At 45.1% G+C, this 27,540-nt stretch overlaps 5 protein-coding genes across 12 annotated transcripts in view; 4 read left to right on the top strand and 1 right to left on the bottom strand.

Annotated features, from left to right (window-relative positions):
• Positions 1–1,552, bottom strand: part of LOC120959698 (guanine nucleotide-releasing factor 2) — a 55,760-nt gene extending 54,208 nt beyond the window's left edge. Inside the window, exons 1-2 of one of the 7 annotated variants that reach the window (XM_049606086.1) lie at positions 1,441–1,532; positions 6–33 (exon numbers count right to left, since the gene is read on the bottom strand). The gene's annotated coding sequence lies outside the window, so the exon portion shown is untranslated. Of the gene's footprint in view, positions 1–5; positions 34–770; positions 950–969; positions 1,400–1,440 lie in introns of those variants that run through there. The other 6 variants (XM_040383325.2, XM_049606084.1, XM_040383349.2 and 3 more) reach the window with 6 other exon arrangements.
• Positions 1,553–1,589: 37 nt separating this feature from the next.
• LOC120959752 (ubiquitin-like-conjugating enzyme ATG10) lies at positions 1,590–3,049 on the top strand. Of its 2 annotated transcripts, XM_040383387.2 has the most exons (4): positions 1,590–1,698; positions 1,780–2,114; positions 2,178–2,536; positions 2,611–3,049. In XM_040383387.2, the coding sequence occupies exons 3-4, from the start codon at positions 2,218–2,220 to the stop codon at positions 2,895–2,897; spliced, it is 606 nt and encodes a 201-aa protein (XP_040239321.2). In that variant the 5' UTR covers positions 1,590–1,698; positions 1,780–2,114; positions 2,178–2,217; the 3' UTR covers positions 2,898–3,049. The 2 variants fall into 2 exon arrangements, with proteins under 2 accessions (XP_040239321.2, XP_040239329.2); XM_040383395.2 differs by having other exon boundaries at positions 1,780–2,536.
• Positions 3,050–4,983: 1,934 nt separating this feature from the next.
• Positions 4,984–6,477, top strand: LOC120957314 (uncharacterized). The gene is made up of 2 exons (XM_040379459.2): positions 4,984–6,068; positions 6,158–6,477. Exons 1-2 carry the CDS (start codon positions 5,810–5,812, stop codon positions 6,430–6,432), a joined length of 534 nt encoding a protein of 177 aa, XP_040235393.2. The 5' UTR covers positions 4,984–5,809; the 3' UTR covers positions 6,433–6,477.
• A 654-nt stretch (positions 6,478–7,131) lies between these two features.
• On the top strand, positions 7,132–8,992 carry LOC120956943 (2-(3-amino-3-carboxypropyl)histidine synthase subunit 2). Its single transcript, XM_040378786.2, has 2 exons — positions 7,132–7,445; positions 7,536–8,992. The coding sequence occupies exons 1-2, from the start codon at positions 7,299–7,301 to the stop codon at positions 8,826–8,828; spliced, it is 1,440 nt and encodes a 479-aa protein (XP_040234720.2). The 5' UTR covers positions 7,132–7,298; the 3' UTR covers positions 8,829–8,992.
• Positions 8,993–19,852: 10,860 nt separating this feature from the next.
• LOC120951598 (mitochondrial-processing peptidase subunit beta) lies at positions 19,853–22,071 on the top strand. The gene is made up of 3 exons (XM_040370398.2): positions 19,853–20,085; positions 20,321–21,535; positions 21,656–22,071. The coding sequence occupies exons 1-3, from the start codon at positions 20,017–20,019 to the stop codon at positions 21,794–21,796; spliced, it is 1,425 nt and encodes a 474-aa protein (XP_040226332.1). The 5' UTR covers positions 19,853–20,016; the 3' UTR covers positions 21,797–22,071.
• The last annotated feature ends 5,469 nt before the right edge of the window (positions 22,072–27,540 follow it).

A 27,540-nucleotide genomic window follows, 5' to 3' on the forward strand; every position in this document is an offset into this window, starting at 1 on the left:
CGTACGAGGCAACAAACAATCTCCCGAAAAACGCTACCCAATTTCGAGACACGGAAATATGGACGAAAGAAAAGAAGGGAAGAAAGAAAGCGAAAATAAATAGCATTGTTTTGACACTTTTCCACATACACACACACACACATACATATGGACAGACAGATAAAAGTTGAGGGATTTACATGACACGCACGGAGAGCGATTTTTTGATTGTTGGCTGTTTTTTTGTTTCGTGTTGTAGTTGCCTCCCTGCGTGTTGTGTGTACGTGTGTGTGTGTTGTGAAAATTTGTGCTCTCTGTGCTGCTCCATTCCGAACGACAATGTGCACACGCTCACGCACCTTGCTCGCTCTGCCGTTCGCTCTCGCGCTTAGCTTTCGCTTTACTAGCTCGTTCACACTTTCACGCTCGATACGCAATGAAGTAATAGGCACGTTAAACTTTGCACCCCACCCCCAACACTCACACACACACACACACACACACACACACACACACACACACACACACACACACACACACACACACACACACACACACACACACACATTTTCCTGGCGACCATCCGACGCCGCCTGTCTACTTGCATGCTTTTCCTCTCCTGCGGCACGGTGCGAAAACAACGTTGTATTTTTTACTGTGCGAATAAGGGAGGGGCGGGGAGGGGGGGGGGGATTGTTGGAAAATGCAGAGCGATTTGCAACAACCTGATCTTCTCGCGCGCCTCCTTTATTAAAAAAAAACACTAATTCGCATTCACAAATTGGACATACATACGCACACGCACACGGAATCACATTCTCTCGCCCTCGGGTTATTTATTTATTTGGAAAACGGTAAGCCACGCCGCCGCCGCCGCTGCCCCGCTACAGGGCGCTGCTCTTTCTCACACATACACACATACACGCATGCACGCACGGAACGATTATGGAATGAAAATGGAATCACAACCAACACAACAAAAAAAGCTACCTTGCCCACTACATACGATTGTAACGCGGCACAAACAAACACACACAATCCGCACGCACACACTGGAGAAATAACATGAGCATCAAAGGAAACTTAACCGACTGGTAAGCTGTGTCAATCACGCACGGCACTGGCACAGGGTACACGATGTCACACAGTGGGGCACGCGATAGATTAAATTTCCTTTTTTCCCATCGATTTCCGCCTGCTTGCAAAGGTGGGCCCGAACTTGTGGAGCGACGAAACAACAACTCTCCCTCTCTCTCTCTCTTACGCGCGCGCATACACTCTCACACAAGCGGGCGCGCACACACGCACACAGAGGTAGTAACACGCGCGCACTTGACACTTCACGCACGGGAAGTAACGCTCACACACACACACACACACACACACACACACACACACACATACACACACATACACATCTTGTCGGTACGGAAAGTGAATGGAAGTTTAGTGGCCACTTACGTTGCGCGCCCTCAGCACACACCATCCAGCCGTTACGGTGCGCCAGCGTGATTGCGAGCGCGACAAAATGCGGGGGACTGTGTACCCGGGGCCCGACTGATGCGTCCCGTTGCGGCCTCTGCGGAACGCTGCAAACGAAAACAAACCTCTCCTCCCCCCGCCGACTGACAAGCAGCGCGTTTTACAGTTTTGACACAGAGGAAGAGCTGTCAAACGTTTGTTTGGGTGGTGGAGGTTTGCAGTTATTTTGCAAGATTGGTATGAAATCGGCCAAAAAATAGTAATAATTGAAAAAGAGTTTGTGTTTTCTAACTCCGATAATGTTACTATCAACTCTAGCATCTTTGTGTGCGTGTAATTTGGTTGGTAGTTGGCCAAAACAAAATCGTACTCAGCTCCTGTCAACAGCCGACAGCATACTCGGCATCATAACTTTTCTCTCATTCGCAACATAACTTGAACACATACTTGGAGGATGGAATATTTCGGCGTAAAAGCATTTTAACAGCACTTAAAAAAAGTTGAATATCAAACGTACCAGCCTGGGTATACTCCACAACCTAGAACCGGATACATTGCATCCTACCAGCACCTCAGTGGCGCAGAGCACCGCAGAGCATAAGCACAGCATAGCAATGTTGATGTGAACCATTGTTTCCATGGCTGTCAAACAGGTGCGCCACGATGCGCTTGGCGGGAGATACTTTGTTTTAAAATCCTCGTGTGTTTCGTTACAGCTCGACACCACGCTTTTTGGAGCGCTCCCAGCGAACGAGGATGAAGTTGAGCGAGTTCACCTTGTACTGTGACCAATTGGTCCATGCGTCACGCAACTGCGTCGACCGTTGGCGATGGGTGCGGGAGAAGGAGCCGGACTTCCTATGTCTGGAGACAGTACGGCACGTGCGGAGCACCGAATCGAACCCCCAGACCGAGATGCTGGAGGGCATGGCCGAGCTGGACGAGGAAGATGATCCGGGCCTAGCCGCTGTCAGCGGTGGGCAGCCCACCGCCCGGATGCTAGCGTTCGAGTATCACGTGCTGTACTGTGAAAGCTACGAGGTGCCTATACTGCTGTTTAACATATACGAGAAAGGTAAGTAGGACGGCGAACGATCGCCGCTTGCCAGTCATCGAAAATACATCGCCGGCTGATCCCTGTTTTTTTAGGTGGCGCTCGGTTAAACCTGGAGGAAGCATGGGAGGTGCTGCAGATTAGCGGATGCGTACCGCCGGACGAGCGGTACAGTGCGATCACGATGGTGCACCATCCGGTACTGTACCGGCCGTACCTGAAGCTGCATCCTTGCAAAACAGCCGAACTGGTCGGCTCACTGTCCGGCAGCACGAACCCGGTACTGTCCTTCATTACGACCTACGCGCCGTACGTTAATCTGGAGCTGGATGAGCTGGCTCGCGCGTTGCAATCGGATAGTAAAAAAGAAACCGGCGAGTAATGCACCATGTGATCCGCAAGACTGCAACACTGAATGCGGTCGATGCAAGTAGAGTAAGCATGCGATATGTAAAAATAAAATTAAAGCTTTGGTTTTGTAATTTTGCCGAGCAAGAGTGTATGACCATAGTTGGGATATTGTAACCAGTGAAATGCTCTTATTCTTTACATCCTTTGAATTGTAGACACTTTGAAGAGTACCTAGTTTCTAAAAATCGCGATGAGATAACATATCACTTTTTTATCGCCAAAAACATGGAATATACAGTGGAGCGCCGTTTATCCGGGTACCTTTTATCCGGCTGTCCGTTTATCCGTGCTGTTGTAAAATGACAGTTCAATACAATGGTGGCATTGCGTTATGAGGAGGATATTTGAAAAAGCGGTTAAAAGAGCACATTGTCATAACAAAAGATCCGATAATTCAAGGCAAATTTCAAATATTCCTGTGGGAAAACATGAAGTTAGTAAAAACTGGGTTATTTTTATCAAAAAATAAGATAATTCCAAAAATTAATCAGGAGTTGGCGATAAAATATATCATTTGATTCATTATCCGTGTTATTCGCATATCCGGGCGAAATTAAGTCCCGAGAAGCCCGGATAAACGGCGCTCCACTGTATAAGAAGAAAAAGTACACAATAGGGTAACTGTACCAGTTTTCGGCAGGCTAGTGCAGCAGTTTCACAAAAATTGCTCACACATCAATATTTTTCATTATTTTTCTTGAAAGTGTTGTTATTCTGGTTGATAAACTATCATAGTATGTTACAATATTTTTTATTTGCCGGTTCAAAGCCCTTTTTCATAAATATTTCCGGAAAATGCAAACATTGATTTTGCTCCTATTTTCGGCAGTTTGTTCCTATTTTCGGCAGGCTGTGTTCCTATTTTCGGCAGCGCGAATACGGGTCAGAAAATGTTTGTATCAATGTGAATATGTACAAAAAAATGTTTAAAGAAATTTAACACTCTTACTTTCCTAAGATTGGTGTTAAAAAGCACTTTAATTATTAAATTTATGTTGCTTATTTTGGCCCGTTTTGACAGCCATTTTGATGCGACGTTTAAACAGAGCAGCCATTGACAGTTTGATGGTTAAAGCGTACGGTGCGAACTGGATTACAAATATTTATTTTTCTCTTAAGTTAGTGCATTGTATGTCGTAAAATTGGTGATATTTGGTACAAGAAAGGTCATATTATGTGTCGACATACGCATTGTAGTGTTCTGATCAATTTTAAAAGGAATATTCAGCCAAATTCAAAGTGTGTTATTGTTCCGAGTTTCGGCAGGAGCCCACAAAATTGAGCTGTCAAAAATGGACATTTACTGTGTACCTATTTTCGGCAGCATTAAAAGTGAAAAATAACCTGTTTATCGTGATTTTAAAATTCCAAACAAGTTAGAATAAATTAAATAAGCATAAAATCTTTAATATACACCACTTTTTCACTGTTTTACTCTTCTGATTCTCTTAATCACAAAACCTGCCGAACGATTGGCTGACAGCAAAGCTGCCGAAAAAAAGCACATTTTATTTGATATTTTGGAAAATACGTAATGAAATGGTGTGAAACTTCGTATGTGAATATCAAATAAGTACACCTTCACTACAAAATTGTATTTTGTGAAATTTTTTACCGCATTTGTGCAGAATTTCACGTTTTTAGCTATCCTGCCGAAAATAGGTACACTGCCGAAAACTGGTACAGTTACCCTATAACATACCGTTTATGTTCCTACCAATCATTGTGTAGCGCGAAGCCAAGGTGTATGGATATTAGGAGGTGAAGTGCTTCAGAGCAAATTGACATTTCACGACTTGACATAACAATACTGGGGGCCAAGGTGGATTAAAAAATATCAGATGGTGGACTCTAGTGCATTTTGACAATTCGTCACTTGACGTAAGGTCCCCAGGATTCAAACTTTGTTTACATTTATTAAATTTGTTCATATTATTTATCTACCCCATTTTTTCGATCAAATATTCTTTAAAAATATATTTTGGACTTTGCGAGATCTTATTAAACATTAGAACATGGATTAAAGTGTGTTATTTTGGGTTATTCCGTGAATTTATTCCATAATTCATTGTGTTTTCGACATTTTTGAATATAAAAACTAAGAAATCTTTTTGTTTTCAATTTTCACATTAATTCCTCATTATCTACAAGCCGCATGGAAAATTTACGTAAGATAAGAACTCTTACTCACATGATTTTAAATTTCGTGCATGAACAAATCATCAAATCTTTTGTTATTATATCTCATTTTTTCGATAAAATCAATAGACACACAAAAATGCACATAATAACAAAGAAATCTGTTCTATTTGCTAAGCTTTGTGTGCGGAAACCAATGGTTAACGGTTCAAAAATGACGTAAAGTCCCTCAACTATGGCGACCCCCCAAAGGCCCTAATCCACCACCTGATATTGTTAATCCACCTTGCTGGGGGCTCCGGTATTAAAATCGGGGAGGGCTGGAGGGGGGTATAGAAAATTGTATGCGATTTGACATAACAATACTCAATGATGGCGCCCGGAAAACGCGCTAACAATTCACCTCCTTAATAAACACACCTTGGCGCAAAGCAACATTTTTCGTGACCCTTCGGATTGAACGACGGAAGAAATTCGTAAATTCCAATAATTAAATTAATCGACGTATTTCTTGGATCTACTGAATCAATCATATTGTGGTTGCGCTGAACCATCAACTATGCCTCGAAAAAGGATGCATGAAACGTCAAATGACACCGAGAAAGCAAAAAGAACGTTTTGTTCGAAATCTAGTAAGCTGTGCGAACTTTGAAGTCTGATCACTTTTGCACAATTGGGGTTTGAGCAAGAGGAAAGAGTTGTGGTTTTTTGCGCTAGAGAAAAATATTATACAAAGGCATCAATATGAAACTGGAAGATTTTATCTGCAACTGTTTCTGGATGGTGAACGAATCGAGTGCACGGCCCCACGCCAAAGCCGTTTGGCTGTGGGGTGACGAGCGGCGCTTTATACGACTGGAGAAGGTTGTGTCAACAGGGCCGCCAATAAAAAATCTGTATGGATTTTTAGTCTACCGGCTGTATCCAATGGTCTACCAGTACGATGTTGTGTGGGACTCCACAACCAGAAATCCTAAGCTGCTGTTTAACATCTACGACTGTGGTAAGTGTGTTGAATCGTAGTGTTTTATTGCGTTTTCGGGATACTCCGGCCCTACTCAATTCCTTCGCCGGTGTGTTGTCTCTTCGTAGAGGGTACTCGACTGAAAATGCAATCCGTGTGTTCGCTGCTTGGCATCAAGTACAATTTAGATGCGGATGATGATGATTCACTGGACGTGGAACTCCACCCGATACTGAACATGCCGTACTATTGCTTGCCCTGCAAGCTGTTGGCACAACCGAACGGCCAGTGGCTGGACATTAAAAATCCCATCCTACGATATTTGCTCAAATACACATCGTTCACTAACCTGACGCAGGAAGAGCTGCTTGAACTCAGCGATGAATCGCCGTACATCGAGTAGATTGACCGTATATTTATCCTAGCTAAATACCTCGACTTGCCTTAATAGATGTGTACCTCGTTGAGCTAATAAATGCTGTTAAATTATTAGTACTTCTACTTAAGATTCGTTTGAGCATAGATGCAATTTGAGAGACATTTGTTATCTAGAACATTCTGGTCGTCAACGCTAACCAGTATAGAAAAGTATAAGATGTTTAGGGAACTGGAGTGTCTGGGACGATTAGGGATATATTTGTCTAACTCTAAGACTCGATGGGCGAGGAAGACTTTAAGTACAACTTTTTCGTTGTACTGTCTATCACATGGATGGTGCGGCGATGGAGCCGGCAAGATGGCTGATGGATACAACAAGAACATCGTATTCGACACTTCAATACATCCGATCGTGAACCAGCCATTCCTGCACGTGTATAGCGCGGCCAATTCTGGAATGGTAGGCATTTTCCGGTGTTGTCGTACCTGCTAAGGCTCGCACCATACATCGGTCTAAGCCGGGATGAGAAACTTGTTTGCATGTTTTATTAGAGCGTGTGGGAAGATCAGCAATGCCATACGAGTGTTGAATTAAGTTCTATAAACAATTAAACAAAAAGCAATAAAATCCCCACTGTAGACTGAAAACCCCTTCACTCCAACGGTTATTTTAAATCGTAGGGCATCATTTTATGCAACCGGGCAGTAAACGGGGTGGGGTATGAGTTTATGCTTTATGTAGCCCGTGCGAACACGAGCGAAACGCTTCGGCGGGGATGATGTTGCTTTCCCGAACGCAAGCATGCAGCATGACAGCAGGCCGGCTGTCATCCCGGTGACAGCTCGAAATCAAAACAATCTCAACAAAAGCATCAGCTAGCACACGGCGCGATGAGTTCTGCATTTAGTTCCGGCGATAGCATTGTGCAAAATCAAGTTCCGGCCACAGCCGCCGACCGGCTAGGCCTGGCCGACATCTGGAATGCTGAGCAAAGGGATCGCTGCCTTCGCTGGATACAGAAGCACAGCTTGAAACGGGTAAGTCACTCCGAGCTCCACGCGAGGGCGACTGTGTCGAAACGATATTTGAACCGGGGGCTAGACTTACGTCGTCCATCCGTTCTGCAGGTTGCGCTACAGCTGCCGGACAGTGCGCTGCACCATAGTGTACAGATCGTGAGCGAGCTGCGGGATGTTGCCAGCGACTCCGAGCTGGCCCTGTTCGTGCTCGCCGATACCTCGTACGGCAGCTGCTGCGTGGACGAGATTGCCGCGGCCCACGCAAACGCGGACGGTATCGTGCACTTTGGGCACGCGTGTCTCAGCAAGGTCGCACGCATTCCGGTGCTGTACGTGTTTCTGCAGCTCACATTCGACGAGGAGCATCTGCTAGCAGCTCTTTCGCAAGAGCTGCCCGACTGTACCGTTGCGCTGCGCTGCTTCTACGAAGTGGCCTACGCGAATGCCGTGGCCAGGCTCAAGGGCGCGCTGCTGGCACGGTACCCGAGCGCGACGGTCGCCACCATTGCCGAGCCAGACCAGCAGGCGGACGTACTTTGCTGGAAGCTGGACGAGGGAGCGCATCCTCCGAACGGCGAACGGCCAGTCCTGTACATTGGGCGCGATAATTTAAGCTTCTTCAACACGGCGGTTGCCCTCGAGACGTCCCAGTGCTATCTGTACGATACGAGCCGGCCCGATCGGCAGCTCGTGCGCACCGATGCGGTCGGTGCGAAGTGGCTGCGGCGCCGGTACTACGCCATCGAGCGGTGCATGGACGCACGGTCGATCGGTATTGTTGTGGCGACCCTGTCCACCAAGGGCTACCTGGAGATAGTGTCACGTGTGCAGCGGCTAGCTAAGGCACGGGGCGTCCGTACGTACCTCATCTCGATCGGGAAGGTTAACCCGGAAAAGCTGGCCAACTTCATCGACATAGACTGCTTCGTGCTGGTCGGCTGCCCCGAAAACGACGTGTTTACGTCGCGCGAGTTCTTCCGCCCGCTGCTGTCAGTGTTCGAGGCCGAGATGGGCCTGAACGTGACCTGGAGGGAGAAGCTGCTCGCGTCCTACACGTTCAACTTTGCCGATCTGCTACCGGACGGGCGGCTGCACTCGGACGTGGAAGAGGTGGCGGCACTGGCCCGGGAGACAAACGACACGGCCGATGTTAGCCTGGTCACGGGGCGGGCAAGACACGTCGCAGTGAGGGAGGAAGAGGAAACTACGGATGCAAATGACACGTGCAGGGATGTAGCGCCCAAGGGAAGGAACGAGCTGGCCCAGATCAGCTCGGCCGACCAGTTCAGTAATCGATCGTGGCAGGGATTGGAGCAGAAGCTGGGCCAGGACGCTCCCGCGCTAGTGCAGGAGGGTCGGTCCGGGATACCGATCCGGTACCAAAACGATCCCACAGACTAGGACTGGGTAGTGGCGGATTAAGGGTATCGGGGGCCCTTGGCGGTAAGACGAGTTGAGGCCCCCTGTAAATGGTAAATGGTGGTCCGGGAGGAGGGGGGGGGGGAGGGTGTTAGCGGCATTAAACTGGCTGTTGAGAGTTTGAACGCCGTCGGGGGGCCCTACGATCATCAGTCACAGGCTCTAAAATTGATTCGCCAGCCTCGGGGCCCCAACGTCCATCGTTCCGGGGGCCCTTGTTGCTGGTACTCTGTCCATACGGCATACTATAGAATGGCGATCTACGGGGCCCCTTAATCGGCGGGACCCAGGCGACCGCCTAGTCCGCCTACCGTTAGATCCGCCACTGGGACTGGGTTAGGTGAACGACCGTTTGAATCGGACCCGATTAGATTCTGTTTGAGGAGTCGGTCTAGGATAGGTTGTTAAATATAATAAAAGTTTTTCTTATTTTAACAATCAGCTTAATTATTTATTTATTTATAAAGTTGAGATACAAGTCTAGTATAGCGTGCGTGAGTCAATAGTGGGTAGTGCAGAAATATTTCAAATCAGCAAAGAAAGAAAACGATCACGTTTCTAGACAATACAGGCGGTCTCCGAGATACACGGTACCTCTTATACGCGGATTCGGAGATACGCGGTTTTCTAAATTTGACAATTCTTTGAGCAAATTGTACTGATTTGACACAACCATTGTAAATTGCCAAATAATTTCCGTTTTGATCGAATGTTAAAAACTATTTCAAAAGGTTTAAAACAGTTCTATTCAGTCAGAATCATATCAAATAATTCATAAAGTGACTAAAACCGCCCCCTACTTGCAAAATTACACGAAAATTTGTGATATTTTAGCTGGAAATCACGAGATTCGACTTACGCGGAAATTCGAGATACGCGGTATTTTGCGGCCGTTTTCGGTCCCCATTAACCGTGTATCTCGGGGACCGCCTGTACACGGTGCTCAGCAAGGTGGATTTAAAAATACCAGGTGGTGGACTCTAGTGCATTTTGACAATTCGTCACTTGACGTAAGGTCCCCAGGATTCAAACTTTGTTTACATTTATTAAATTTGTTCATATTATTTATCTACCCCATTTTTTCGATGAAATATTCTTTTAAAATATATTTTGGATTTTGCGAAATCTTATTTAACTTTAAAACATACATTAAAGTGTGTTATATTGTGTTATTCCGTGAATTTATTCTATAGTTCATTGTGTTTTCGACATTTTTGATGATAAAATCTAAGAAATTATTACTTTTTTCAATCTTCAATTAATTCTTCATTAACCAGGAGCTGGATAGACAATTTACGTGCGATTAGAACTCTTACCCAAGCGCCACAGATTAAGCTTAAACGACTGGAAAATTGAATATCCATAGAAAAAAAAAATGAAAGCTCCACAGCTTCATTGGTTTGATCAATAGATGGCGTATTAAAACTAATCCCAAATAGCCAGCTCGTGCTTTATAGCTGATTTAGGGCTGTTTAACAAAAAATCGTTCCGATGTCGTACTTTTTGGCTGATTAAGAGATAGACGGTACTTTGCGGAACTATGGAGCTTTTTAACAGGCACATGGTACTCTTTGGAGCTTTGCGGCTGATTAGCACTATGTGTAGGGTTCATATTAGAACTTGAAGGCTTGTTAAGAAAGGGTACTGAACTTGGTGGAACTTTATAGCTTTTTAATGCATGACATCGGTACAACGTGGCTCTTGTCAAAGTGTCAAAGACGGACGCCGGCAATAATCTCATTGCTGCTGCACAAGTTACCCAAGCGCCACAGATTAAGCTTAAACGACTGGAAAATTGAATATCCATAGAAAAAAAAATGAAAGCTCCACAGCTTCATTGGTTTGATCAATAGATGGCGTATTACAACTCATCATTATATTGCTATCCTTTTCTTGCAATGTGTTTCGACAAGTTTCTTCTTATCATTACCTATATAGCCTTCTAACTTTCTGAGCAAAAATCTATATGAATGGTCGGTGGTCAAGATACGTGGGTATCAACACCAACGACCATTACTCAAATCTCACTTGCTTCAGTGCTGGTGGTTTCCATTGGAGTTTAGTATTTAAACAACAGTATCGCCGTTCTAGTTCTAGCGATGCATAACTTCAATGCGAAACCATACAACAGTACAGAGGAAATGAGAAAGCTCTCCTCCAAGCGATGAAGCTCAACTGGTTGGGATATCCCACCAACAGAGAGCGCCACCAGCTTTTTCGCTATTTTTAGAATGCATGAGTCGTTTGCCGTCTGCTAAACGAAGTCTTTCTATATTCCGTGTAGGTAGAGTGCTTGAGTCGTTTAGAAGCCGTTTAGTGGTCGTTTAGTGGATTTGTGGCACTTGGGTAGATTCGTTAATTGAAGAATGAATATTGAGTGAAGTGATTGTGAATTATCAGTAAATTGTGTAAAATTGTGTGTAATTCATCAATACAAAAGATTTAAAAATATACATATGTGATTAAACGAAACAAATCTTGTTGTTTATTTCATCGATGACGCTTGCTTGAAAATATAACACAAAGAAAAATAATCCCTGGCATAAGGAAGCTGCTTAGGCGCTGTTTGAAAGACCCACATAGAACTTTGATGCTGTTTATCTACTGCAAAAGGCGAATTAGAGCAGCGATCTTTAGCGTGCCAAAATGAGCTTCTTAAGCAATTCTGGCTATTTGGGATCATTCCCAAATAGCCAGCTCGTACTTTATAGCTGATTTAGGGCTGTTTAACGAAAAATCGTTCCGATGTCGTACTTTGTGGCTGATTAAGAGATAGACGGTACTTTGCGGAACTATGGAGCTTTTTAACAGGCACATGGTACTCTTTGGAACTTTGCGGCTGATTAACACTATGTGTAGGGTTAATGATGGAACTTTAAGGCTTGTTAAGAACGTGTCCCGAACTTGGTGGAACTTTATAGCTTTTTAATGCATGACATCGGTACAAGGTGGGTCTTGTCAAAATGTCAAAGACAGACGCCGCCAATCATCTCATTGCTGCTGTACAAGTTAGATTAGTTCTTTGAAGAAGGGATTTTGAAGGAAGTGATTGTTATTGTACAGTAAATTGTGATACGTTTCGTGTAATTTATGAATATTAAGGATTGAAAAATATACACATGTACACAAACAAAACAAATCCTGTTGTTTATTTCATCGATGACACTTGCTTGAAAATAAAAAACAAAGAAAAATAATCCCCGGCACCGTAGCTTAAGGAAGCTGCTTAGGCGCTATTTAGAAGGACCGCCTGGAACTTTGATGCTGTTTATCTACTGCAAAAGGCGAATTAGAGCAGCGATCTTTAGCGTGCCAAAATGAGCTGCTTAACCGTAGAGTTGGCAACCAGATTTACACACGTAAGTTGGCAACCGGCATACCCGGGTATACCACACGTTTCGATGCAAAAAATTAACGATTTTCATAGGTAAACAATGCTTTCTATATTTTAATGCTGTAAGCAAGCAGTGCCGACCATATATTCTCTTCTATTTTATTTATTCATTAAGTTTTTTCATTTTATTATAAAAATAACGGTCAAATTGAAATTTGGAATCGCTTCAAGGACCGTAAAGATATCAGGTCAAGTTATAAGCCCGTTTTGACAGCTAGGTGGAAGAAGAATCGACGAAGAAAACTGACAGTTAGTTTTCCGCTTTTGACGAACGCTTCAAGTTCTCGAAGAAAAATTTCCATTTTAAATCACGGACTGTGTTTTAATAAACTAAAATATTCACCCAAATTGATCTCCACCAAATATTGACCATGCAAAACGTAAACAATCCATCAATACATATACAAGCGGAAAACCATCTGTCAAAATCGGAGCCCAGGGGGGGGATCGCCAAAAGCGCTATAACTACACCTCATTATACATTCCACCTTGAATCGCTTGAATTTAACCAAGGATAATGTATTTAGAAGGTTGATTTTTATCGCTTTTGCTGGGCGACATTGTGGGGGACATCTGTCACTCTCTGCATACAAATTTCATTACCGCTCACCAGCCCTCCCCGATTTTTATACCAGAGCCCCCGAAGGAGAAATGTCAAGTCGAGAAATGTCATTTTGCTCTGAACAACTTCACCTTGTCATTTATAACACCTTGAATTTAACTCGAAAATAGGCACAATGCGAAAAGAAGAAGAAGAGAAACGTCATTCTCCATACAAAATGTATGGAATACTCGGGTATGCTAGTTGCCAACTTACGTGGTTAAGTTAAAAAAAATCAAAATAAAATACTTACAGGCTGTTTAAAATTACAACTTATGCACCAAAAAATCATAAATTAAAAGTTGATGGGCTACATAAAATTTCAGGCCAATAAAAGCAGTGAAACAAAAGTTAGTGCAGTTTAAAGTTTAAAAAAATACCCGGGTATCCGGTTGCCAACTTAAAGGTTAATCCCAAGTGCCACAAATCCACTAAACGACCACTAAACGGCTTCTAAACGACTCAAGTTCTCTACCTAAACGGAATATAGAAAGACTTCGTTTAGCAGACGGCAAACGACTCATGCATTCTAAAAATAGCGAAAAAGATGGTGGCGCTCTCTGTTGGTGGGATACCCCAACCAGTTGAGCTTCATCGCTTGGAGGAGAGCTTTCTCATTTCTTCTGTACTGTTGTATGGTTTCGCATTGAAGTTATGCATCGCTAGAACTAGAACGGCGATACGATTGTTTAAATACTAAACTCGAACGGAAACCACCAGCACTGAAGCAAGTGAGATTTGAGTAATGGTCGTTGGTGTTGATACCCACCCCAAGTGCCACAAATCCACTAAACGACCACTAAACGGCTTCTAAACGACTTAAGTTCTCTACCTAAACGGAATATAGAAAGACTTCGTTTAGCAGACGGCAAACGACTCATGCATTCTAAAAATAGCAAAAAAGCTGATGGCGCTATCTGTTGGTGGGATACCCCAACCAGTTGAGCTTCATCGCTTGGAGGAGAGCTTTCTTATTTCCTCTGTACTGTTGTATGGTTTCGCATTGAAGTTATGCATCGCTAGAACTAGAACGGCGATACGATTGTTTAAACACCAACGGAAACCACCAGTACTGAAACAAGTGAGATTTGAGTAATGGTCGTTGGTGTTGATACCCACGTATCTGACCACACGACCATTCATTTAGATTTTTGCTCAGAAAGTTATAAGGCTATATAGGTCATGATAAGATGAAACTTGTCGAAACACATTTCACGAAAAGGATAGCAATATAATGATGAGTTGTAATACGCCATCTATTGATCAGACCAATGAAGCTGTGGAGCTTTCATTTTTTTTCTATGGATATTCAATTTTCCAGTCGTTTAAGCTTAATCTGTGGCGCTTGGGACGTATCTGACCACACGACCATTCATATAGATTTTTGCTCAAAAAGTTAGAAGGCTATATAGGTCATGATAAGATGAAACTTGTCGAAACACATCGCGAGAAAAGGATAGCAATATAATGATGAGTTGTAATACGCCATCTATTGATCAAACCAATGAAGCTGTGGAGCTTTCATTTTTTTACTATCGATATTCAATTTTCCAGTCGTTTAAGCTAAATCTGTGGCGCTTGGGATCTACCTTGGTGCCCAGTGAAAAATCTACTTAACATGCGCTCTGCTGTCAAACAAACAAGGCATTACCGTATTAATACACGATGCGCAATCTCAGATTGCGCATATATTCGTTTTATCAAAACATATGTCAATTCGCGTAACCAACCCTGAGCTATAAACGTCATTTCCATACAATTTCAGGCCGCAAATACACGACGCGCGTTCCGCGCCCGCGGAAACGCGTATAACAATCCAGCCATAGAAATGAAATGTCATTCGAACGCGCTACCGCGGAAACGCAGAGATGCTCAGCTGGATATCTCTGCGGAACTGTTATACGCGTTTGAACGCGCCCGCGGAAACGCGCGTCGTGTATTTGCGGCCTCAGATTGCGCCAAGATTGCGCATAAATTTTCAAGATTATATGTCCGAGATATATAAATATTTTTTGACAGATAAATATATCAAACCGATCCGTTTGACAGATAAATATATGCGCAATCTGAGATTGCGCATCGTCTATTGCTACGGTTACCGTAGCAATAGACGATGCGCAATCTCAGATTGCGCATATATTTATCTGTCAAACGGGTCGGTTTGATATATTTATCTGTCAAAAAAATTTTATATACCTCAGACATATAATCTTGAAAATTTATGCGCAATCTTGGCGCAATCTGAAAATGTATGGAAATGACGTTTAAAGCTCAGGGTTGGCTTCGCGAAATGACTTATGTTTTGATAAAACGAATACATGCGCAATCTGAGATTGCGCATCGTGTATTAATACGGTTATAACAAGACAGGCTCACAGCTTTGGTGGGAACGCCATATTAAAAGATCGTTTGAAAGAAGTGGGTTCGATTGTTAACGTGAGTTTAGATAAACCGCGACAATTTCACATCGTGGAGCGTGAAAATTTCGCGCAGCTTTGATTTTATAATGTTAAAGTGACATTCGATGAAATGTCAAATTATTCCGACTTGGCGAACCCTTTTCGCCGAGACATAACATAGAATTCCCTACCAGCATTAAAAGGCTTTGAAGGCATTCAGAAGGCATTTAAGGCCTTAGTCGCCTTAGAAGGCGAATAAAGATTTCAACCGAAACTTTCACGGCTGAAACGGGATCTCTTCGAAATCTTTCAACTTTTTGATTCAACGAGAACAGATAACTTGCCGCCATCTTAGCTTGTTTATATACTGGTTTTGCACCCTCACTAATGTAACTGCCAAATAGAGCAGTTGGTTCCGAACCGAGAAAGCGTGTGTTCGAATCCTAATTTTTATTATCTTTTTCTGTGTTTATTTCTTTTTAAATTAATATTTTCTTGCTATAATTAGAACAAACCAAATTTATGTGAAGCGAAATTTTAAAAACACCTTTTTAAAAACATAATAATGACTATGTTTACCCTTCATAATCAGGATGGGAGAAATATGTATCTCACTTCTCCTTTTACTAGAGTTATCGAAATAAGTTTGATATATTAATACCTTTCAACGGGTTGGTCTTTAACAACCGAATAATGCAGACCATATTTAATAAAGTGAAATAGCTCAGAGCTTAACGCAAGAGAACATAACACGTAAATCGTGGTATCGAATCTCACGCACATATCTGGGAACGCTACAACAGTGCAGTGCTGAAGACGCTTGTAAGGTTTTCTTTTGACAGTTGCAATTTCAAATTTCAAATTAAAAGCGAAATTTTTCATTGACATATTTCAAAGGCATTTAATTACTGCTAAATGCACTGCTGATCGCCTTCAATTCGCCGGCGATTACAAGGCGATTAGAAGGCATTTAACGGAAATTTGCGGGTAGGGTTGTATCAGTCATTACACATTGAGCACGATTGCAAACGCAATTGCAACTGTAATGCTGTCAGTTTGACGCAAAACTTTCCCAAGTGCCACAAATCCACTAAACGACCACTAAACGGCTTCTAAACGACTCAAGTTCTCTACCTAAACGGAATATAGAAAGACTTCGTTTAGCAGACGGCAAACGACTCATGCATTCTAAAAATAGCGAAAAAGCTGGTGGCGCTCTCTGTTGGTGGGATACCCCAACCAGTTGAGATTCAACGCTTGGAGGAGAGCTTTCTCATTTCCTCTGTACTGTTGTATGGTTTCGCATTGAAGTTATGCATCGCTAGAACTAGAACGGCGATACAATTGTTTAAATACTAAACTCCAATGGAAACCGCCAGCACTGAAGCAAGTGAGAATTGAGTAATGGTCGTTGGTGTTAATACCCACGTATCTGACCACACGACCATTTATATAGATTTTTGCTCAGAAAGTTAGAAGGCTATATAGGTCATGATAAGAAGAAACTTGTCGAAACACATTGCAAGAAAAGGATAGCAATATAATGATGAGTTGTAATACGCCATCTATTGATCAAACCAATGAAGCTGTGGAGCTTTCATTTTTTTTTCTATGGATATTCAATTTTCCAGTCGTTTAGGCTTAATCTGTGGCGCTTGGGTTCAAAATAGTTTTCGGGTTGAATTTGGCGCAATCGAAGCGTAACCGTTAGTTAAAATACAAAAACTTACAAAATTGTATTCACTACAAGTTGGTATTATAAATAATTACAAATCGGTTTTAATTCGTCACATAATTCTCATTTCAGTAGTAACATTGTTTGATTTTTGTCCAATGATATTTCAATAACAAAAAGTGGTAAAAACCGTTGCGTCCAAATTGAGCACAACTATCCCCAACCTTTGGAAATGGGAGTGTTTTCAATTCCAATTGCGCTGTGATCGCGCCCAATGTGGAACGGCTTTCACAAGCGCCACAGATTAAGCTTAAACGACTGGAAAATTGAATATCCATAGAAAAAAAATGAAAGCTCCACAGCTTCATTGGTTTGATCAATAGATGGCGTATTAAAACTAATCATTATATTGCTATCCTTTTCTTGCAATGTATTTCGACAAATTTCTTCTTATCATGACCTATATAGCCTTCTAACTTTCTGAGCAAAAATCTATATAAATGGTCGTGTGGTCAGATACGTGGGTATTAACACCAACGACCATTACTCAATTCTCACTTGCTTCAGTGCTGGCGGTTTCCATTGGAGTTTAGTATTTAAACAATTGTATCGCCGTTCTAGTTCTAGCGATGCATAACTTCAATGCGAAACCATACAACAGTACAGAGGAAATGAGAAAGCTCTCCTCCAAGCGATGAAGCTCAACTGGTTGGGGTATCCCACCAACAGAGAGCGCCACCAGCTTTTTCGCTATTTTTAGAATGCATGAGTCGTTTGCCGTCTGCTAAACGAAGTCTTTCTATATTCCGTTTAGGTAGAGAACTTGAGTCGTTTAGAAGCCGTTTAGTGGTCGTTTAGTGGATTTGTGGCACTTGGGTTTAATGCGACAAATTTCTTACGACAAATCATAACGATTTTGTCTTTTGAGACCACACTAAAAAAACACTGTGACGAAAAAAATTAGTAAGCGAACAATCCCAAATAGCCAGCTCGTACTTTATAGCTGATTTAGGGCTGTCTAACGAAAAATCGTTCCGATGTCGTACTTTGTGGCTGATTAACAGATAGGCGGTACTTTGCGGAACTATGGAGCTTTTTAACAGGCACATGGTACTCTTTGGAGCTTTGCGGCTGATTAGCACTATGTGTAGGGTTCATATTAGAACTTGAAGGCTTGTTAAGAAAGGGTACTGAACTTGGTGGAACTTTATAGCTTTTGAATGCATGACATCGGTTCAAGGTGGCTCTTGTCAAAGTGTCAAAGACGGACGCCGGCAATAATCTCATTGCTGCTGCACAAGTTAGATTCGTTAATTGAAGAATGAATATTGAGTGAAGTGATTGTGAATTATCAGTAAATTGTGTAAAATTGTGTGTAATTCATCAATACAAAAGATTTAGAAATATACATATGTGTTTAAACGAAACAAATCTTGTTGTTTATTTCATCGATGACGCTTGCTTGAAAATAAAACACAAAGAAAAATAATCCCTGGCATCGTGGCATAAGGAAGCTGCTTAGGCGCTGTTTGAAAGACCCACATAGAACTTTGATGCTGTTTATCTACTGCAAAAGGCGAATTAGAGCAGCGATCTTTAGCGTGCCAAAATGAGCTGCTTAAGCAATTCTGGCTATTTGGGATAACTCTTGTTAGTTTAAATAAACAGATTTGCGTCAAAAGCGTAAAAAGGAGCGTTACAAGGCGTCATAGTTCATTTGTCAATTTTTTCGTTATGGTGGTTTTTTTTAGGTTTTAGTGTTTTTAGTGTCTGGCTGCGGTCGGACGCTATCTGTCAAATTCCATATACCATTTTGACAGGCCATCCGATAAAATCACATGCGTGAAAGCGCTGCCACCAGCCGACGTCTCATCAAAATTATGGGAAAGAAAACTCATATTTTAAATAATAACTAGCGTTATTTTGTGGTTTGCCAAATGTTTCGTTACGGTGGGTTTTACGGAGTGTCTGGAAACGGCCTAATGTGACCGTCCCTAAGGGCGGTGGCAACGCTCATCGGAAGCGATTTTATCGGATGAGATTTATATGGGATTTGACAGATAACGTCGGACGTGCGATTTCGTCGTACGACGGAATCGAAAATGTTTGATTTCGTCGGACGCCGCATCCGATTTTATCTGTCAAACTAAATGTGTGGTGTTTTGTAGGAACAATCTAAACTTAATTTTTTCATGATCGTTATATTATTCAAATCATCCAATTAATCGCAATATTATACGAAAAAGCGTTTGACAGCACGTGTGATAAAATCGCATGCGATGGAGTACAGACACGGGCCTTATCTGTCACGAGTCGTCCGATGTTATCTGTCAAATCCCATATAAAAATTTGACAGGCCATCCGATAAAATCGCATGCGAAAAAACGTTGCCACCAAGGATAATGTATTTAGAAGTTTGATTTTTATCGCTTTTGCTGGGCGACATTGTGGGGGACATCTGTCACTCTCTGCATACAAATTTCATTACCCCGCACCAGCCCTCCCCGATTTTTATACCGGAGCCCCCGGAAGAGAAATGTCAAGTCGAGAAATGTCATTTTGCTCTAAACAATTTAACCTTGTCATTTATTACACCTTGGTTGCCACCGCCCTAAATGTGGCAAATCTTTTCATTAGTTTTTCTTTGGGATAACTGTCAAATCGTTCGGAATAGGCGAACCCGTACATTTTTCCCACTTTGCATTTGACAGTTGCTCGATCGAGTAACGATCATTCGGTAATGAAAAAGAACAATACGCTAAGTTAGCTATTTACTAAACTGCTATTTGTATAAAAAAATCTCGCATTTTTTGTGAATTCTTGCTGATTGGCGTAAGGATTAATTAATATTATTTATAGTTAGAGCAACACAAAGTGACACAACGGTGCAAACGCCGTTGACAGCTGACGTGACATTTGCCCGTTAGCAGTGTATCACCTGCCAAGTACGGGGTTCTCAGAACGGGCTGAAGAAAAACAAGGTTGCTAGGGGACGTGTTGCGCAAAACTCTGTCCGACCGTAAGCTCGGTATCCCTTCGATTCCCCAGATTTGCCGACGAATCCCGTACCCAATCAACTGTAACCCGTGCCGCTGCAATCAATGGCCTCGCTGCTGAAGTTTTCGGCTGGCCTGCGGGCGTACAGCCGCAGCCACCAGCTGCTGTTCCGGGTAAGTCGCTTTCCGGGGTGGAGGGAGGTGAACTCTTTTGCTCGCTGGGTGATGAAATTTAAATTACGTAATTGTAAGACATCGTACCCGGGCCGATTTGACCGACGCAGTGACCACTTCCGGACTGGTCGGGGGTCACCGTGCGGGACGATAGGGTCACCTCCACCAGGAAGGCCTCCAAAACCGCCTCTGTTGACACTCATTGTTCGTTTTGTTTTCGTTTCGTCGCTCGCAGCGCACTAAGGTTTCGAATGCGGCTGAATTCCGGGCCGCCCTGGTGAACGTCCCACCGACCGAGGTTACCACGCTGGACAGTGGGCTGCGTGTGGCGAGCGAAGATTCCGGCTCGCAGACGGCAACCGTCGGGCTGTGGATCGATGCCGGCTCGCGCTACGAGAACGACAGCAACAACGGGGTCGCCCACTTCCTCGAGCACATGGCGTTCAAGGGTACGGCCAAGCGGTCCCAGACCGACCTGGAGCTCGAGGTCGAAAACATGGGCGCCCACCTGAACGCGTACACGTCCCGGGAGCAGACCGTGTTCTACGCTAAGTGCCTGTCGAAGGACGTGCCGAAGGCGGTCGAGATCCTGTCCGACATCATCCAGCACTCGAAGCTGGGCGAGGCGGAGATCGAGCGCGAGCGGGGCGTGATCCTGCGCGAGATGCAGGAGGTCGAGAGCAACCTGCAGGAGGTGGTGTTTGACCATCTGCACGCGACCGCCTACCAGGGTACGCCGCTCGGCAACACCATCCTTGGCCCGACCAAGAACATCCAGTCGATCGGCAAGTCGGACCTGCAGCAGTACATCGATGCGCACTACAAGGCGCCGCGTATCGTGCTGGCAGCGGCCGGCGGCGTACGGCACGGAGATCTGGTGCGCCTAGCCGAGCAGGCCCTCGGCAAGGTGAGCTCGAGCGTGGATGGGAAGGCGGCTGCGCTGGCCCCGTGCCGGTTCACCGGCTCGGAGGTGCGCGTGCGGGACGACTCGCTGCCGCTGGCGCACGTCGCGATCGCGGTCGAGGGCTGCGGCTGGACCGATCAGGACAATGTGCCGCTGATGGTGGCGAATACGCTGATCGGCGCGTGGGACCGGTCGCAGGGCGGTGGCGCCAACAACGCGTCGAAGCTGGCGATGGCGTCGGCGACCGACGGGCTCTGCCACAGCTTCCAGTCGTTCAACACGTGCTACAAGGATACGGGCCTGTGGGGCATCTACTTCGTGTGCGATCCGCTCAAGTGCGAGGACATGCTGTTCAACGTGCAGAACGAATGGATGCGCCTCTGCACGATGGTGACCGAGGGCGAGGTCGAGCGGGCGAAGAACCTGCTCAAGACGAACATGCTGCTGCAGCTGGACGGCACGACCCCGATCTGCGAGGACATCGGGCGCCAGATGCTGTGTTACAATCGCCGCATACCACTGCACGAGCTGGAGCAAAGAATTGACGTAAGTGTTGTTTGTTTGGTTCTTTTGTGGTTTTGGTTTTGGGTTCAAAGCGCCTCAGCTTTACTCATTTATATCGGTTTTGTCTCTCTCTCTCTCTATCATTCTAACGCACAACCGCAGAGCGTCACTGCCCAGAATGTGCGCGATGTAGCCATGAAGTACATTTTTGACCGCTGCCCTGCCGTTGCTGCCGTCGGGCCGGTCGAGAACCTGCCCGATTACGTGCGCATCCGCTCGTCCATGTACTGGACCCGCCTGTAAGATGCGGACGCATCCACCCCATTAGGTGACGAGCAAACGAAGTGGAAAGGAAACGGAAAACAACCCTTGCCTGCGCGTAGGCAAGGCGAGAACAGAATGTGATCTACGAGACCTCTGTGACTACAGATCACGCATAGAACGGCGAGAGGGGATGATGGCATACATTGCTTAGCCAGTTGCCACTCCTGGTTGGGAGCCTCTCGTCACTTACCTTCCTTGCTTTGTACAGATAGCCCGAAATTGAAATTAAAATACGTTAAACAAATAAAAAAAAAAATCAAAACAAAAATCAATACATGATGAAGCAATTTGCACTCTTGTGGCGAGTTCATGATACATTGCAAGGCTCTAGAGAGCGTCGCGTATCATTGGTGGATGCTTTCACAGGACCATTCGGTGTGGTTGCATACCGCACGGGAATCCGTTCGTGGGAAAACGCTAACCTTTCACGTACATGTTGCTTCACTTGCCCGCAAGCAAGCAATAGTACACGGGCAATGGTACGTGCACGTAGCGGGAAGCCAGTACCGAACGCGTGAAGGCGTGAAGCAATAGACTTCTGACTGCGATGCAACCGATGAGCGTTGGGTAAATATTGATCAGTATCAATTGCAGCAAACCGCTGGGACAGTTTTGCTTTTGCAGGAGTTTTCGTTGTTCGCTGTCCGGTCCGATTGCTACTAAATCGATATCATGGTCTTCGGTCCGTGTGCTACTTCCGCTTACATGTCACGTATTTCATATGTTTCAATTTCGAGACTAAAACTATCAGCTGCCTGCTATCGGGGCTTGGGTCGCTTTTGCGCGCACCACGTGATTGGGATGGCAGCAACGAAACGTGTGCTAGTGTGGTGCCAGGATGTGATGGCGTCTGTGGAAATTCTACCTCACCCATCGCATTCGGCCATCGCACGCCGGTTCGTGGAATTATTCGCTGAAATCTATATTGCTTAACTTTCCACAAACTGGTAGCGGTGGAATTTTGAATGAAATTGAGCCGGGCTTGGGATGGGGCTCTTCGCTTTCGGAATGTGTTGATTGACCGTTTTCGGATAAGAAAGTTGGGATGTAATTAAAGTTATTAAACGGAAGTGAACCGCACCGATGAAAGACGAATTTCGCGAATGTTCAAAGTAGTCGGCCCATTGAAGCACCGCAGCAGGAAACTCCGCGGCTGCGAAGGAAACGTAATGCGTATGTAATAGAGTCCGAAACATCGACCAACTCCAATGTACGTTGTTGTACTTCCCTTCTGGAGTTCATGGTTCACTGCTCGGAGTCATAATTTTTCGTTGTAGCGGCCATGGCTGAAATAAGGCATCCGAGCAGGCCACAATGCTAGAATTAAAAAAAATAACACGAACTGAAGGGATGCCTGTACCAATGCTGGTGGTGGAAGGAAGCCTAACATATCCCAAATGCTATTTCATGCTCCGTTGGCAGACGTTACCATTGGAAGCAGTACGCAGACCAGCAAAAAACAGTGACGGATATAAGTTATTCCAGGAGTCAATGTTTCACCATATTGGTTTGGTCGCTACGCTAGTGCTATTATCTTGGACGTTCTTGCAAGTTTGAATTGAATATTATCAAAGTTTTACGGTTATGATAGGCAAGGTAAGTAAAGCCAGGGTGCAAAATCAATCTCCAAGGATTCTACTTTGCTCGACTTGAGCGACCCAAGTACAGGTGCTGCTAGCATTACTGAATTACGGCTTCCTTCCACCGTCGGAAGGAGGTATCGGCTTTGAGGCATGACCTAAGCAACTCTAACTCCAACAGTAAGCTTCAGCAACCTCCAACGCACAAAGCCTGAAGTCGTCCGATTCTACCACGATCTGATAACTTAACACTCCAACGGCCTCGGAGGAGAGTTGGAAAAGTCATAAAACTGGGATGATAAAACTAAGGCCTGCTCAATAGAGAGTTTTCTAGACCGGTACGTCCATTGGGCGCAACAAAAAGCCGCAGTCTCAGGCACAAATCTTCCGCAAAACGTAAGCGAAGGAATTGCGCTCCGGCCGTACCCAAGCACGGCGTAGAATCGCCCTGGGAACGGACGGCAGAAGCAGCCGGATAATGTTATTTATAACAGAAACGATTTTAAATTGAATGATTATTCAAATTAAACTGTGATCGAAAAATTAGAGCCATTTTTACGCTCACTCCCGCTGGATAATTGTAGCCACTGCCACAACTTCTCCTGGACAGCGTGTGGATGGTGGTGAAGACACTGCTTCTCGCCAGTAGCACTACCTCTTGGCACTGCGCCTCCGGCTGCCTTCGGTCACTGCCTGTTTGTTGTCCAATCTAATTGGAATACGATGGTGCTGTGGTCTAACGGCCGAGAGAAACTGTCGGCGGGGGAATTTGTTCCTGCCCTTCATTTACATGTAGCCACAAATACGTACTATGGGGTGGAGCAGTTGACAGAGTTCGGAGTTACTGATGCTGTTTTTTATATCCTGCATAAATATAGAGCGTATCGAGCCATTTGTAGTAAAATATCCGCAACCCGTAGATACGTTGCTTTGAGCTTTGAGGGTTGAGGTGCCACGCATCACATGATTGATTTTCTTTTTTTTTTGGGTTTCATCAACCCACAGTGTTTGGATTTGAGTTAATTGCATGCTTAATGTGTAGGCCGACTGGGTCCCTTTTAGTGCTAACAACTGTTGACAGTTTGGTTTTTTGGTCCTGTCCTGCATTGGCCGGATGCGGTGTATCGTGAGCTGATGCGTCGCTAAGCCTAGTGACGCTTTAATAACGCAGGTCGCAGCTGGAAAGCTCTTTAAAAGCAGAGTAAGCACAATTACCCCACAGCCAAAGTGCAGCGTAGTAGAAGCAGGACGAGACCATTACCACCACCACCACCACCACTAGGCATTATTTTAATTTGTCTCATTTCCAATCATACGATTGCTGCCGTGCTGTTGGCCCGTGCGTGCTAAACTATACAACGTCTCACGCTCACTGCCGTGCGGTGAGAGAAGCAGGAGTCTACACAAGAAGCCTTGCGGCTTGCGTAAGATATTCGATTTCGTCTCTTCGACAATCTTCCTCCGGGGACTGTGGAAAATCTTTCTTTAATTGAAAATAAATATAACATTGATCTTACCGGGCGGGCCCCAGGACGCCGGTCATTGGGTTATTGCTCGAGCTGGAGCCACCTCCCGTACCGGTGATTCCGGTGATTCGATTTGGTTTATGCTATCGAGCAATAGGAGCATTGAATTGAATTGATATGCCCAATGGCCTCCATCCGTCAGTTTTTGCTTCCTACGCACAGCCAGTTGGAGCAGCTGCACAAAGAGGAGAAGAAAGGGCTATAAAAATATGGGCATAGCATTCCGTCTGCCAGAAGCAGCACAACTCCAGACTGGATTGCAATTGGATCACTTGGGCTCGGTCGGTGCGTTCACGGGAGTCTCCAGAAGTCACCGGCCGTGTTTAGCGTGTGGTAGCGCGCACTTGTGCCGGCGTCACTATCTTCGTTCTCGGCGCTCTGCTGCCTCTCCGAACGGTCCGAACGCTTGCCACCTACTGCGGGGCCCCGGGTTCGAGTGGGAATATTATTTATTATTATTATGAGTACATCCCGGGCGTGGGGCACGGCGAACCCTTTCGCCCTGACGCTCGTAATCGAAACGGATGAGCAAAGGGAAGGTAATAACAAAAGCTGCAACATGCGTGCTTCAGGGGAACGGGATCGAGCTGAATGGCGCTCCCGGAACATCGGACGACGCGCACTTGTTTAAAGCAAAAAAGGAAAAGAAAAGAACTCTACCCTGCACTGATCCATTTCAGTTTTTGCCCCTTCTCTCGAATGGCTGGGGCAAACCCTCCGCTCGTTTGTTGTGATAGAATCTTTCATGGTTGGTCCCTGCCGGTCCTGTCTCGACCGTACACACCCTGGAAAGCGTTTCGCCGCCGTACGAGGTGCGTGGTTTAGTAGCAGTAGTAGTAGTAGCAGCCCGTATCAGCGTCCAATCGAATATCGTCAGTTTCCATTACGGTACGTACACAGTACACAGTACACACCGAAATGTTGCCCACCACATCCCGCTCCAGCGGACGTACCATGGGGCAATTTGATTCTTTTATTGTGAGCACGAAGACGTACGAAGCAGCATTCGTTGTGGAAGGTGATTTGGGCTGGTGAAGTAGGAGAGAAAATGGTGGGGAGGGGGGGGGATCAATGTGCTAGCTCTACTTCCGATGATGCTTCCGAAATGCAGCAAGCTCTCGCTGGACGAGCACGTGTAGCTCGAAACGGCAAGAAGCGCTGGAAAGCGAACATCCTCACTCACTCCACTGCTGCTCTTCTTGGCGTATCAGTTTTTCCGGTTAGCAAAACCCTACTCGAGCAGGACTGTGGTAGTTTACACACACACACACACACACACACACACACATACACACACACACACACACACACACACACACACACACACACACACATACTAGCTACGCAGGATTTATGCCAGTCCAAGGAGGATATGCCAACATCTCGATTGGTTGCAATTGAATACTGCAAACCTGCCCCGCCCGTCCAGATCGCATGTCTGCAACCAATTTGCCAACTTGCTTTGGTCTGCTCCGCTCAGTCTCACTGTATCCGAGTAATGGGACTGCTAACGTGTGTGTGTCTGTGTGTGTGTGTGTGTGTGTGTGTGTGTGTGTGTGTTTGTGTATGTGCATAAGATATTGAATATTGGCTTTGAGCAGTAACAATTACAACCGCTTGAAATATATACGATGCACTGATTCACTAAATACTACTTCCGCTTGCTGGAATCTCCAAGCTGGGAGTTCGAGCCCGGTTATCGGGATCTTTCCATAAGTTGCCCGGCAGTGGTCCGTTGGCTACCTTCGCTTTGATGTAGAGTAATTAAATTACTTCAAGATAATCAACCATTTACGAACGGCTCACAGTAGCATAAGATATTGTATATGAAGCAAAACGACGGCACCCAAACTAGATGCACCAAAACAAAATATAGCAAAAGAGAGAGAAAAAAAAATGCCAGGAAAGGACAGACTTGATGTACATACGATTTCTAGCACTCACAGCAGAGTGTATGGCCACTTTGGTCATTCGGGCCATCTAGGATTGATCGCTCGGAAGGTGCCGAGGTTGGCCCGTGTGATGCTCGTCAATAGACACTTGAGCAGCACTTGGCCGGGACTAATTAAATCAACTTCACAGATAAACGTCTGTAGTGAGCGTAGTGCGGGTGAAGATGTACGCGTGCCTGCCTGTCCCTTCCTGTGTGTGTGTGTAATTGATAGAACACTGCCTCTGCTTATCGTATCGCTATATTGCGTAACAAGATTACCTTCCCAGCTTCGTCTTCTTCTTCGCACTTCGCATGCGGACGGAACTTGAGTCAGAGCAGCTTCCGTTTCTGCAGAAGGGTACGACAACGTGTCCGTGAATGTGTGTGCAATGGTGATTGGAAACCGATTACTGTCTTGGCCGTTTTGTGCCGATCGCCCTGCTCCCCGTCCGCGAGCTAAGATGGACCAGGTCCGGGGTTTTGCTAATGGATCTGCCGGCCATCCGCACCAGGCTGCCCTGTGGCGCCCCCGTTGGCGAGCGCCCGGTTGCGAGGTCAAGCGGCAGTTAATGAGATGTCGACTGAAGAAATTCATTAGCACTCGTGTATCAGCACTTCAGCGGCTGGGGCGACTGCACATTCTTCGGCTCTCTCTCTCTGACACACACACACACACATACACAT

Source organism: Anopheles coluzzii, chromosome X, assembly GCF_943734685.1.
Source record: "Anopheles coluzzii chromosome X, AcolN3, whole genome shotgun sequence".
NCBI classification, from domain to species: domain Eukaryota; kingdom Metazoa; phylum Arthropoda; class Insecta; order Diptera; family Culicidae; genus Anopheles; species Anopheles coluzzii.